The 14,933-nt window shown below is 39.9% G+C and overlaps 1 protein-coding gene across 1 annotated transcript in view; it reads left to right on the forward strand.

The window, feature by feature from the left end:
• LOC118230221 overlaps positions 1–14,902 on the forward strand; it is a 249,467-nt gene extending 234,565 nt beyond the window's left edge. Inside the window, exons 25-35 of the mRNA XM_035423076.1 lie at positions 7,188–7,241; positions 7,999–8,139; positions 8,823–8,906; positions 9,198–9,216; positions 9,387–9,415; positions 9,621–9,664; positions 9,940–10,005; positions 10,752–10,818; positions 11,675–11,718; positions 12,002–12,067; positions 12,846–14,902. Of these exons, the coding sequence (XP_035278967.1) occupies positions 7,188–7,241; positions 7,999–8,139; positions 8,823–8,906; positions 9,198–9,216; positions 9,387–9,415; positions 9,621–9,664; positions 9,940–10,005; positions 10,752–10,818; positions 11,675–11,718; positions 12,002–12,067; positions 12,846–12,956 (725 nt within the window). The 3' untranslated portion in view covers positions 12,957–14,902. The remainder of the gene's footprint in view (positions 1–7,187; positions 7,242–7,998; positions 8,140–8,822; positions 8,907–9,197; positions 9,217–9,386; positions 9,416–9,620; positions 9,665–9,939; positions 10,006–10,751; positions 10,819–11,674; positions 11,719–12,001; positions 12,068–12,845) is intronic.
• The last annotated feature ends 31 nt before the right edge of the window (positions 14,903–14,933 follow it).

Raw genomic sequence — 14,933 nt, forward strand, 5'->3', positions numbered from 1 at the left:
TTTCCATATACTAAAATGACAGATCATCTTTTTTTCCTCTTTCATTGTCAGTCAAAATCTCCACTACATTTGAATTCATTTATGGCGCAGACAGAGATACATGTTATGCATCTTGCACTACACTGCCATCTGCTGGTGGCGCCTGGCCCCACAGGCATTACATTACATTACATTACAGGCATTTAGCAGACGCTCTTATCCAGAGCGACGTACAACAAGTGCATTAGGTCAAGGTGCAGAGGTGCAAAAGAAACACACAAGAGTGAAGTAAAGATCGTAGTGCCAGAAGTGACCACATCGATCAGGACTCCAACCCTGTAGAGTAACCTGTTCAGCAAACAACAATCCTACCAAGTAAAAACTAGCACTGGAATCACATTTGCCTAATCAGACAAAAACAATCCTGCCAAATAAACTAACGTAATCATATTATCATAACTAGGTACATTGAGCTAAACTATAGGCTAGGGAGGAGTGGGGAGAGGTGCAGCCTGAAGAGATGAGTCTTTAGTCTGCGTTTGAAGGTAGTAAGATTCTCTGCTGTTCTGACCGCCACGGGGAGGTCATTCCACCAGCGGGTAGTTCTGGATGACGGAGGGATCCAGAGTGGGCTTTTTCAGCAGTGGGGTGATGTGGGCCAGCTTGAAGGAAGAGGTCAAGGTGCAGAGGCCCCTAATGAGAAGCTGTCAGTGGGCTTTGGCCTTACGGTTTCTCTTTCCATGGGGCTCCCGCCCCTTATCTCGCCCTGAGTTCAAAGATCGCTCCAGTCCTGTCCTTCGCTCCATGGTCATGGACTGTTTCAACCCTGTTCCTCCCTTACCCTGGTCTTGCCGCTGTCTGGAGCTCCATATCCATCATCCGGCTCCTCTAATCTGCACTATTCTGAGCTATACCATTTACTCTTCTATTATTCCTGTTAGCTTACATCTCAGCTGTAACCTGCTTAACCCAGTTTATTTGCTGTCTTTATACCAGGCTGGCCAGTGGAGGATGTGCACCCCCTCAATAGCAGGGTTCCTCTCGAGATTTCTTCTCATTGAGGAGTTTGTTTGCCGCCATTTGAGGATTTACTTACAATTACAATTCAGCAGATGCTCTTATCCAGAGTGACTTTCCTAGATCACATTACTACATACAATCCATATACATGGCTGGATATATTACTCAACCAATTTAGGCTCAGTACTTCGCTATATAAAATGGCAGAGTCCCAGCTGGGATTCAAACTCACAACCTTTTGAGTTGCAAGCCTAGTTCCCCCACCTAAAAGGTACATAAATGGCTTGCAACTTGCAACTGGCTGTGGTTTCTTGTCCCACCACAAAATGTACTTCCGTATTCACACGATCGGTCTGAGACAAGTATCTGCTCTTCTTTCTTTTTGCTCACTGTTGTGTTCCTCCTCTTTGAAATGCGGTCCCAGTTCTACACCACTCTGCTGCTGGCCTTTGCCATCCAGCTGGACTGTGAGTGAAACAAGTATTTCTCTCTTTTCTTGTTCCTCTTTCTCTTCCTGCGTTCTCTGTCTGTCACAGTGGCCAGCAGTGACAGATCTTCAGCAGTTATTTTCTTCTAGTTCTTTGTGTCTTTGTGACAATGTGTTTATTTCCAGTTTCTTTTCTTGTTCATCTAAACTAATCACATTTCTTTATGTAGATTTTTTACAAATGTTCACATTTCAGGCTGATCATGTCATAGAAAGTTAACAATAAATAGGAGGACTGTTTTGATCAAACTTTAATTTGTTTCATTTGCCTTATGTTTGCCAGATTTCATACTGCACGCCGATGCTGAAGGTCAGTATAAAAGCCACAAATAGCATTATCAAAATTTTAATCATATTACCCTTCTGGTATCTGCAACCAAATTAGCCAGATGGTTCAATATGTTGTCCAAGTTATTAGGTCAAGCAAAGGGATTCTTTGGTGCTTTATGTTACTATGATCTGTGTGCAAAGCTAAATCATTAAATATATGCTGGTCCATTTAAGATCGTAGGCGGATATATGACATATCCTCCTATGACCCGGCAATTCATTTCTGGGAGGGAATATGAGTCGCTGGTCTTAATCACAAAAAGCATATATTATCTCATGAGGGTATTTTATTTTATTGAATTTATTTTTAATATTTTTTAATATTTACTATATTTTAGCTTTTTTGTAGTCAATCCTGTCTTTAACATTTAACTGAAACATGTACTGTATAGATGTTCTGTTTTTGAATGGCTGGAGATAGACAGAGAATACTGTAAGACAGAAGAAGGAGAAATAAGAATGTTTTATGTTTTTTTTATCATCCTCTCAAATTTACAATTAGCAATGGTACACTACAATACATATTCTCATTCTATTGTATTTTAATTTTGGTGTGTATGTACGGTACCTTGCAGCAGACTCAAATGGGTATTTCTCAGGAAACTGTTGCATGCGGTCTGAAACCACTGATAGGGTCTCAGGAAATTTTTTGTACAAACTTTTCATCAACAGGACTTAGAGCTAAGAGTTCATCGCATTCAAAGACCATTCATGATTTCACAAAAAAGCCTGACTGGGCCACTTTCTACTTCAGACAATGACATTAATAGAAAACGTTATCTGTGGAAATGCAATAACTTGTTAGATGACAGATAGCAGCATTTATCATCTTTAAATTATAGCTATTGTTTGAGTTTTAGTATGTACTATAGTTAGTATTAATACACTAGCTTTACATAACAGTAATGTGTTCAATGACAGATAACAATTTGATTTAAATCTTTTTTTGTGGTAAAAGGTAGAGAAAGTAGGGTGCACTATAATTATGCAAATGCAGCATGTATTTTGATTTTTGATTGTTTTGACATTAAACATATTGCAAAGACAGGGAATTGTAGCTTGTTAAGCTTTAACTTTGACTGGATTTCTGTGGCAAAAGATTCTGTGTGCATGGTCTCAAGAGGCTTCCCGCATTTCTGTTGGTTCTTTGTATATCAGTAAGAAAACATCTAACAGAAACAATTTGTAACTATACACAAAAGTTTTGAAATGGTATAAATACATAGTATATGTGTAATGAAATGGTAATAAAAGTTATATTTTACTTGTTGACATATGTATACCACTTTAGGCAGGGAGAGACTGCTTTCTTAATACAGTAAATATTATTTGTTAAGGCCTGATATTAACACACCTTTTAGGATTTTATGCAGTTTAGTATTTCTGCTCTGTGACGTGTGTGTTCTCTTTTCATAGACCTAAAGAAACCAGAGATTTCTGTGCAGAACAGTGGTGGGGAGGTGGACCTGTCCTGTCAGACAAAGTTGGAACAACTCCCATCTGGCACTAATGTCAGCTGTAACCTGTACATTGGAGACTCATCTCAGCCATTCAGAAGCACATGGACGACATATAAAAAAAAAGACTGTCTCTTTGTTGTGAAACGGGATGACCTGCAGCAGGGTCTGCAGTCTGTGGGGGCGACAGAAGTGAGCTGCAATTACTCTGTCCCCACAGACCCCCGCTCTCCTTCCCCACGCAGTGACAAAATAAAAATAAAAGGCGAGTAATTCTCTGTACTTACAGTTAGAAAAATACAGCCATAAGGTTAAAAGAACTGGTCTGTGTGTCATGAGAAGTTTGTCAGTCATTATTTGCCTTTTTTATGCAATGTTTCAAAATGTAAATCTCACACTCACAACCTATTTCATTAGGACTCTCTCCAGGGACATCAACCTTTTCTGAAGCAGGTACATACATTTATATTGTATATGTGCTTTCTATTTGAAGAATTTTACATGGGTTTGGATTAGATTTCAGCATCACAATAAACTATTATTCATTATATAGGAAAAAAAGTTTTCTATATTTGCTCCCACAATTATTGTGTGAGATGTTTCACAATATCACAGCAGAAATGTTACTACATTTGGCCAGCCAACATTTTCCACTGGAATGTGTGACTTACAGCAGTTTCTGCACTCACAGTTCAAATAGTCATGTGACCTCCACACAGTCTCCGACCTCCCAGCACAAACCGATAGTTCTACTGTGGGCAGTGCAGTCCTTGTTCCTTAAAAAATGGGGAAGAAACTAATATTGTCAGTGAACTCTCTGAGTGATTCTCAGGGAATATGGAGGTGTTGTGAATAAATTAATTATGTTCCAAAGTCTAAAAAAAAGCAAACATCCTGTAATACTTATGAAATATACATAACCTAACAACCATATAACGTTCATTTTTGATGAACGTTTGTGAGAAACAATTTTAATGCACTTATTTCAAATTACCAATAAAGCTTTAACTTGATCTATGAGTTTATATGACGGCTTTGGTGGCCATTCAGCCAACAGCCCCAGCCAATAGGCAATTACTTCCAAAATATATTAATTTAAAAAATATTACATAATTTTCCAGCACAGTCAAAGATAATATTATGGCTTACAGATATTTCTCTTTTTTAAGCTCCAAATAAAATGTAGGTTCACTAATCAAGTACTTCTAGATGAGGTTGCTGTCTATACACACACTATACACACTTACTGTAATTACAGTAACAATAAACCCTTTTTCTTTCTCTGTAGATAAGAAGACAACCTCACCACCTGCTGTGACGACTAAAAAAAGTACTGAAACTTCTGTTGGTCTGAACTTATAAGGTGTACTAGGTAACAGATCCTTAGAGTAGTTTGTTTGGCTTGTAACTAGTTTTTTTTAGGTCACCCTCAAACTTAACTCATCACTGGGCAGCTTGGTGGAACCTGCTAAGGCACTGTTAAGGCACTGCCCAGTCTTTGGATGGGTCCCTCTATCCGGAATTGAGTCTGGACTGTCCCTGTGCCGACTGTGGCTGGCAGCCACACAAGGTGATGCAAAACTGGGTCTAGCATTACCCAGGGATGGGGGGGGGTGGGGTTTCTGGCAGCCTGAGTGATAGTATTTGTCAATCTAGTACTGACAATTCCGCTACTCAGGTTGCACAACTTGTCTTCCTCTGACCCATGTCTGTGTGAGCCTGGCTTGCAAACTGCAGGTAAGCTGAAATCACAGTTATGGAGGAGAGAGCATGTTAGTCTGAGCTTTAAAAAAAGGGTGTTGTTGTGCTGAGCATTGCAGTGTGAGCGTAATTAGGCACTGCAAGCTGGGCAGAGAAAAAGAGGGAAAGCACAAAATAAAATACAAATGATGCCTTCACTGAAGTACAACTTCAAGTTCAGAGCATTCAAATATAACTTGAGGCAGAGAGCAATATGTAATATGTGTCGGTCAAGTTGACCAATACATCACTTACTTCGTGAAAGCATTTGGAGCCAATTTGTCATTATGTATTCAGGGGTTAGTGACATTTTATTCCAACTGACATCAACGTAAATTAATTATTAAAAGCTCCTGATGTTCCCCTACCACAGTTTTGTTCTCACGTCTGCTTCTGTTGTTACTTCTAATCCTTCATTTTCAAAAAATATCTTTCCAACACAAAATTACTTTCTAACACGAAGTTCCTGTGGGATTTCATAAGATTTACTAATCAAATTGTTTCAATAGGATAAGTCAGTCAACAAATATCCCATTCTTGTAATGACAGTAATAATCATTTGTCTTTTGCTCTTTCCTTCTTTCTTTAGAGAAGGAGAAGCCACCCACATCACCTCCTGTGATGACTAAGAAAAGTATTTATACTTCCGCTATGTTCTGATATGGGAAACAAAGGCTTTAAGGAAAAAACTAGTTAGTTTGAGTTGATATCAAACTTTGGCTCATTTCTAAATCTGTCTTTCAGTTAAGTTATGATTATGCCCCAAATAAATTATAACTTGCAATTTGTTGTACAGATGAGTATAACCTTATATGTATTTTATATAAATTCATGTTTTTCGCCTTTCTAGCCTCGACTGCACATTCTACAACCACTTTCAACGCCACAGCAAGTCTCCAATCCAGTGGGTATCCTCACTATTGTTGAAAATTAATTTTCTTTTAAACTTACCATTGGACTCCTCTGTGACTTTTAATCTGCGATTTAAGGAAGTTTGTTCCAGACGAAACCCAAATGACCATGTGTGCGTTGTTGCCACATCACCACACAAACTGCAGAGGCCTCAAGATCTGCTTTTCTCTGTCTCTGTCAGATAATTGCCTTTATTGCCACAATTTAGGCCAAACTTTATAAATCACATGCATTGTTTGTACTCTATGGTAGGCAGAGGGAAATGAAGAGAACATTTTAAGCAAAGTGACTTTTTATCCTTCTCTTAGGCTAGATGCAATTTACATATTAAAAGTGTGTATAATATTTTATGAGTAAGCTGAAAATGCAGTACACTGTAACTCTGACTAGTGTAACCAGGGTTCGAGTTATAATCTGAGCTTTGTGGGGGTCTCTAAAATAACTAACGTTAGAGGCGGCGATAAATAAATAAATAATGGGTGTGCTTTCTGAGAGAGAGAGAGAGAGAGAGAGAGAGAGAATTGTAGAGCTGTAACACTAGCAGGTCAATGTGTGTCCAAGTCTGTGGTGGTGGTCCCACATTCAGAAGCATTAGGTCTGGTAGCAGAGCTAGCATCCTCCGTAGCAGCAAAGCTAGTGCTAGCCGTCATGCTAGCAGGTGAATTCCAGTTGTCTAAAGCTGTTTTTTGTTTCTTTGTGAAAAAACCAAAACTAGCCAGGCTCATAGACCCCGTCGGCAGCAGCGGCCTTTTTTTCGGCGGCATGGTAGCTAGTCTATACTACTAGCTAATGTTGGCTGATGCATATAGTGGCTTCTTCTTCCAAATGGGTTCGAACGTTTGCGGCTTGCGTGCTCTCAACAGGAACCGGCATAGTTTGCGCAATATTCTACTCTGCACCATGGTGGCTTGGTGGTGAAGTGCAGCCATACTGTCATTCACGAGAGAATATGGTGTGTTTAGTTCTTTTGGAAAACATGTTTCCTTTAGCCTATTTATCTCGTTAACGTAAATAATACTTGTTACATTGAAAAATGCATTATTTGTGATTAAAATAATGTTTGTTGTTAATGTATTAGCGACCCCCACAGATGTATGATTTTACTGCTTTCATGGGAGCTCAGACCCCTCCTTAGGGGAGCTCAGCTCCTACTGGCTCCCACATAACTCGAACCCTGAGTGTAATTGTGTGAATTTTATGTACATAATCCTTCATCACAGGTATCTTATTGAATTTATTGCTTCATGCTTCTGTGTCCCCAGCCTCAGCTGCAAGGTCTGCTGTGACAGCTGCCTCCAGAACATCTCACCATTCCAGTGGGTGCTGCTTTTGCATATTGGTTTCCTTTGCTGATTTCTTTGTTTCCTTTCAGACTTTATTTATTTCGTGTTTGTTCAAACATCAGATCAAATGACTATTTGCACCATTACTTATATTATTTATCTATATTCTAAAGCATAATGAGTAATTCGTTAAACAAGCAATATACAGTGCAGTCCGTAAGTATTTGGAGAGTGACATAATTTTTGTTGTTCTGGCTCTGTACTCAAGCAAATTGGATTTGAAATTAAACAATGAATATGAGGTCAAAGTGCAGACTGCCAACTTTTATTTAAGCATATTTGCATCATTTTTTATGCATAGTCCCCACATTTTAGTGGGGTAATTGGACAATTACGTTTCTTGTCCATCTGCGTGTTGTTGCATCATTAGATCTTGCACAAGAACCTAAAGGTCTAGAGTTGTTCCAGGTGTGAAATATGCCAGAGCACACTGCGCAAGAGCACAGAGCCAAAACAACAAAAAATGCATCACAGTTGCAATAATTCTGCATTAACTATATATTGCAGCAGACCTAAATGCGGTTTGTGTTGCATGTGATCTGAAACCAAGAGTCTCAAGAAATTGTGTAATTTGCAATTTTGTGTTGACTTTATTTTAACACGACTTAGAACTACAAGCTCATAGCATCAAAAGACCATTCATGCACTGTAGTTAAGAGAGCAATAGATTCAACAGTGTAGTCCACTTCATTTCATTGAAACTATATGAAGACATTTCATTTTTCTGCAGGTGGGAAAGTAACGTCACAACCTCCACAGACCCCTGCTCAGCAGACTGCAGAACCGCCCACAGAACCACGCACAGTACCGACCACTGAACTGCGCATGGTATCGACCACAGAACTGCACACGGTATCGACCACAGCGCCAAGTAAGGAATTGCCCGCAGAACTGCCGTGCCTATTTGGCTAGCTCAGGCTTTGTAAGATGAGCCAACACTAGTGATCATGGTAAATGGTCATTGCTGATGCTGAAGAACTGTGAACAGATTTACAACACCTGAAGCCTCTTCCACTAGAGACTTTGCAAATGCTCGTAATCAATCAATCAATCAATTTACCGATTTAAAGTACTCTCACCCACAGAAAAATCAACACATACTGTTTGATTATGTAAAAAATGCTGTTGTAATAGTTTAGGCATCAGGTTGCTCATGCCCCAACCTGACATCATGTTGGCAGCATGGTTTCATCCATGAAATCCCCCCCCCCTGTAGTTTGCACTATGGTTTTGCCCTCAGCCCTTTACCAATGGCTGAAATCCAAAAGCAGGGACTAAGCCGTTTTTTGGTATAAAGACTATTTAAAAAAACGAAAACATGCTAACGTTGAGGATTTAAAACCTGATCTGGATTCTGCTGGTTACTCTGAGGTTTGAGTCAAATAATTTGGAACACCAACATACAAGTGCATGCCCTTATTTAACTAGTCTTTTTTGGTATCTATGCAAGCCAGAAAGGCATTGTAAGTACTATATGCTAGCTAGCACAAAAAGCATGCATAGCCCCTCCTGTTCCAAGCCTATTCTGACTTACCTCCTGATGTTTTACTACAGATGTCATTTTGCCAGTGGGAATTGGATCTGTAGTGGGTGTGGCTGTGCTGGGAATGACAGCTGTCTGTCTATGCAAGAGATACAGTAAGTGCTTCTAATTTTTTGTGGGAATTTTCTAATTTCTAATTTAATTGTGGGAAATAAATATGTCGACAGAATACATCACTCTGGATATTAGCGTCTGCCAAACAATTGCAATGTACTGTATAGAAATCAGATATACTGCGAAGTATAATAGTTGTATCATTTAAGTGAAGGGGGGGCAAAAGAGGGTGAGAGATATTGGAATGTGCTGTGTCGTAAATGTGTGATTCAATGACAATACCTGACATTGTATTGCATGCAATTGTAAGTCATGTTTATTTTATTTCTTAGAGAGACAGAAATCGAAAAGGTGAGTTTCTTATATCTGTGTTCTCTGTTATTCTTCACTATTCTTTCACATTTACTAATATACCTTCTGTATACCATGCTCGACTTCATTGATTGCTGTTTGGTCTGAAGGGCTTTGTGATACTTATCAAATGAAAACTTGCTTTACATCTATAATCTGTTTCTCAACAGACGAACTGAACACATAAATAGCAGTTTGTGTGAGTATTGACGTGTGATCACTACGGTAACACATTTTCACAAGCAGCCACACAACATTATAGCCTCCAAATAAATAGTACAGGAAGTTCTGTGGTCTTTTACGATGTTCCTGTGGGCCAGTAACTTTCTACATTTACACAGCACATGTTGAACCCCTGCCTTGTTTTACCCATTTTGAGGTACTGTACTGTGTTCATGTTGCAGATGCATCAGTGACAATGGAAAATATTTTGAGTGCTAGTAACACAGTAAGTGTCAAATATTACAGCCATGGTACTTCTTACATGGTCATGGTGGTCATTACAGACACATTGTTCAAGGATATAAAAGAATCACATGTGGTCCAGAAGATTAAAATTAATCTTGTTTATCTCGAGTTTAATCTTGTTTTGCAGCTGGAAGTTCCACTGTACCACAAACCTTGACTTTATCTTTATACTCAGGGGTTTTTAGAACCTCTATGGTGAAAAATGTCTGTGCATGTGTTCACATTGTCTGCATGACAATCTTTCTCCCCACCCAGGGTGGCATAGATGGGATCTACACAGAGATCAATAATGTGCCCTCCACTTTTAAATCACCTCCTGTGGTGAGTTGGTGACTAAAATAAAAAATGAATGAATCAGAGGTCTCAAGTTAAATCATAAAGATTCATATAAACAAGACTGCAAAAACGTACATCTGTTAAGTCACACCCCTGCTAGATTCTCAAGGTTCAGTTAGAAAGCCAGACCTCTTAATATGTTACATTTAACCTAAGAACAATATAAACTTAGTTCTTTTGTACGTACCAAATTATTATTTTCACTCCTGTCACAGGTTCATTTGTGAACATGGCTAAACCTGGCATCGATATACTGTACATTGCAGAGGTGGGAAATGCAGAGGTCAGAAAGTACAAGTCCTGCCATGCGTTTCCTCCATTCATGAACTCAGAGCCAGTTGATTTAGCTAATTTAGCTAGCACTGCCTATTGGCCAAAGACTTATGCTAATTAGCACTGCCTATTGGCCAAATACTTAAGCTAATTAGCACTGTCTATTGGCCGAAGACTTATGCTAATTAGCACTGCCTACTGGCCAAAGACTTATGCTAATTAGCAAATCCAGGTGATATGAATACTGGAATTAAATACTGAAGAGGATTTTTACTTCCTGGAACCTTGATTTTCCAACCTCTGGTACACTGCAGATTTACTGCTTGTTGAGTTTAGAATAATTTGTGTTTTTCCTTTGTGTAAGCCCTTGTGATTTGCGTAACTTCATATGTAGCATGCACATTATATAAATGCAGTTTCTAAATGCAATTCCCCTGCTGCTTTCGTTTTCATCTCAGCCCAGTCAAAATGACACCTACTCCCTGATCACTGCGGTTCCAGCCAGTTCAAAACTGCCCCTCCCTGGTGAGTTTGCAAAAGATACAGACCTTTTCTACGTAACAGTCTGATGTGTATATGCAGTGTAACCAACAGGATGGTAGATCTCCAGGAACAGGGTCAGTTACCACTGCTGTAGTGGATATAATGCAATATTTCAAGGAGTCCCACAGATCAATTATTTCCCATGGCATCACTTAAGGAAGGCTTTGGTGCAGCCAGCTATTTCCTGCCTAGTCACCCAATAGCGAGTCTGCTGATGGACTGGGCCCCAGCAGATCGGATGAATTGCAAGTGGGGGGTGCAACGCAGCGTGCTGATCTTCTCAATCCTGAACTGATGGCTGGTGTACTTAGGGATTGCCACCAAAGATCGTGAGCAAAGATGTTGTTTAGCCTTTTATATGTTTGTTATTTCATATTTAACAAGCATTGAGCACTACTGCTCTGAAAGCAGGCGGAGCACACACACAATGCAATGAATAATGTGTGATGTTTCATAAGATCCTGTGGTTACAGGTGAAAACAAGGCACCGCCCGCAAATGACGCAGTACACCGCAAAAGTACTGCAGCAGCAAAGCAGCGCCTTATAAGGCCGTTTAACATTTTAATTCAAGCGCACCGGCGAGAGACCTACACTTGCACCCCATTCAGGTCGGCCACAATACACAGTTAATACAGAAGTACTGGGACAGTGACCATTTTTGCTGTTCTGGCTCTGTGCTGTGCTTTATTTCAAATCCAGCACACATAGTGTGTACAGGAAGTTCTGTGGTCTTTTAGTGTTCCTGTTGGCCAGTAACATTCTGTATATATACAGCACATGTTGAACCCCTGCCTTGTTTTACCCATTTTGAGGTACTGTACTGTGTTCGTGTTGCAGATGCATCAGTGGAAATGGAAAATATATTGAGTGCTAGTAACACAGTAAGTGTCAAATATTACAGCCATGGTACTTCTTACATGGTCATGGTGGTCATTACAGACACATTGTTCAAGGATATAAAAGAATCACATGTGGTCCAGATGATTAAAATTAATTTGTTATCAAAATTAAAAGTGAGTTTAATGTTGGTTTGCAGCTGGAAGTTCCACTGTACCACAAACCTTGACTTTATCTTTATACTCAGGGGGTTTTAGAACCTCTATGGTGAAAAATGTCTGTGCATGTGTTCACATTGTCTGCATGACAATCTTTCTCCCCACCCAGGGTGGCACAGATGGGATCTACACAGAGATCAATAATGTGCCCTCCACTTTTAAATCACCTCCTGTGGTGAGTTGGTGACTAAAATAAAAAATGACAATCAGAGGTCTCAAGTTAAATCATAAAGATTCATATAAACAAGACTGCGAAAACCTACATCTGTTAAGTCACACCCCTGCTAGATTCTCAAGGTTCAGTTAGAAAGCCAGACCTCTTAATATGTTACATTTAACCTAAGAACAATATAAACTTGGTTCTTTTGTATGTGCCAAATTATTATTTTCACTCCTGTCACAGGTTCATTTGTGAACATGGCTAAACCTGGCATCGATATACTGTACATTGCAGAGGTGGGAAATGCAGAGGTCAGAAAGTACAAGTCCTGCCATGCGTTTCCTCCATCCACGAACTCAGAGCCAGTTGATTTAGCTAATTTAGCTAGCACTGCCTATTGGCCAAAGACTTATGCTAATTAGCACTGCCTATTGGCCAAAGACGTATGCTAATTAGCACTGCCTATTGGCCAAATACTTAAGCTAATTAGCACTGTCTATTGGCCGAAGACTTATGCTAATTAGCACTGCCTACTGGCCGAAGACTTATGCTAATTAGCAAATCCAGGTGATATGAATACTGGAATTAAATACTGAAGAGGATTTTTACTTTCTGGAACCTTGATTTTCCAACCTCCAGTACACTGTAGATTTACTGCTTGTTGAGTTTAGAATAATTTGTGTTTTTCCTTTGTGTAAGCCCTTGTGATTTGCGTAACTTCATATGTAGCATGCACATTATATAAATGCAGTTTCTAAATGAATTTCCCCTGCTGCTTTCGTTTTCATCTCAGCCCAGTCAAAATGACACCTACTCCCTGATCCCTGCGGTTCCAGCCAGTTCAAAACTGCCCCTCCCTGGTGAGTTTGCGAAAGATAAAGACCTATTCTACGTAACAGTCTGATGTGTATATGCAGTGTAACCAACAGGACGGTAGATCTCCAGGAACAGGGTCAGTTACCACTGCTGTAGTGGATATAATGCAATATTTCAAGGAGTCCCACAGATCAATTATTTCCCATGGCATCACTTAAGGAAGGCTTTGGTACAGCCAGCTATTTCCTGCCTAGTCACCCAATAGCGAGTCTGCTGATGGACTGGGCCCCAGCAGATCGGATGAATTGCAAGTGGGGGGTGCAACGCAGCGTGCTGATCTTCTCAATCCTGAACTGATGGCTGGTGTACTAGGGATTGCCACCGAAGACCATGAGCAATGTTGTTTAGCCTTTTATATGTTTGTTATTTCATATTTAACAAGCATTGAGCACTACTGCTCTGAAAGCAGGCGGAGCACACACACAATGCAATGAATAATATGTGAAGATGTTTTATAAGATCCTGTGGCTACAGGTGAAAACAAGGCACCATCCGCAAATGACGCAGTACACCGCAAAAGTACTGCAGCAGCAAAGCAACGCCTTAAGGCCGTTTAACATTTTAATTCAAGCGCACCGGCGAGAGACCTACACTTGCACCCCATTCAGGTCGGCCACAATACACAGTTAATACAGAAGTACTGGGACAGTGACCATTTTTGCTGTTCTGGCTCTGTGCTGTGCTTTATTTCAAATCCAGCACACAGGATTTGAAATAAAACAAATATGTGTTTAAAGTGCAAACTGTCACCTGTAACGTTGTGTGTATTCAACATCTATGTCGGGTGATCCGTGCAGGAACTACTTCACACAGAATTGTACAAGCAGTTTTTCAGACCACAGGCCTTCGTCTAACCATGTGTGACAGTGAAGCTTTACTTCAACTTCTCTGACGCAGCTCAAGAAGATGCCCACACCGCCCACCACAGCGCAACCTACACCACCCTGCAGATGCACTGAGACCACTGCTTTTTCCACATACACCTGCAGTCTTCTCAGTCTGCAGTGGGTGTTTTTCATGACCAGAGAGCTAGTCCTAACTAGTGTTGATCCCACATGAAAGACAACAGCTGTGTGGTGTAGAACATGAGAACTACAGAACTTATGTCCTATTAAGCTTTCGATGTTGCCTCAACAATAATTTATTAAATAACTGTGTGTAGAGTGTACTTGGTGAGAGTTCACTTTCAAGGTTTCAAGTATCTCCAAAGCAGCTTCTACACCAATGCTATGTTTCCTGAAGCTGTATTTTAAGTGCCTATTCAGAATTATAAACTTAAACCTATTTTTATATCATGCTGCCAGTTATTTGAGTGCAGTGGTCTCAGGTTGCATGCACCACAGGAAATATTTCCAACGGCACATATCAAATGTTAATTATATTAAGTTAAGAAATTAATGATACATATGGACAACCTTTGTACCAAGGCATAACATTTGTATGAAAGTTGCACTGGAATGACCTGGCCTTTTTACTCTAGACCACAAGTACCAAAATGCCCGACACCTGACAGTCAGCTGGTGGCTCAAATGTCTAAAATGGCCCTGATCACAAAAACGGTCCGCTCTAATAAAAACATACACTTACACATACACAAATATCAAGTGTGACCTATCCCTTTAGCGTTGTTTTATGTATTTCAATCACAAGGTGTATTTGTGCTTCCCTAGTCATCCAGTGGGTGTAATGGACAGCTGAAGCACCACAGAGGAGCCGGTTAGCCCGCACTGTTAAAGGAGCTAGTATCCAACCTTAAACATCAGAGTAATCATTCCAGTGCCTGTACTGTGTAGGTGATTGTTGTCAATGTTTCATAAGAATGTGTTTAGCTCCATTTACAAAAGAATGTTGTCTTTTTCATACAGCTTGTGCAAGTAGATACATTTTAGCAGAAGGATTTGGTTTGTCCTTGACATGTTTGAAATCGCACTTTTACCCTTGTACCTAAATAAAGCTTTATTTTCATCAAAAGGACAGCACCCACTACATTTCTGTTTACTTGATG

Source organism: Anguilla anguilla, chromosome 1, assembly GCF_013347855.1.
Source record: "Anguilla anguilla isolate fAngAng1 chromosome 1, fAngAng1.pri, whole genome shotgun sequence".
Classification (NCBI taxonomy): Eukaryota; Metazoa; Chordata; class Actinopteri; order Anguilliformes; family Anguillidae; genus Anguilla; species Anguilla anguilla.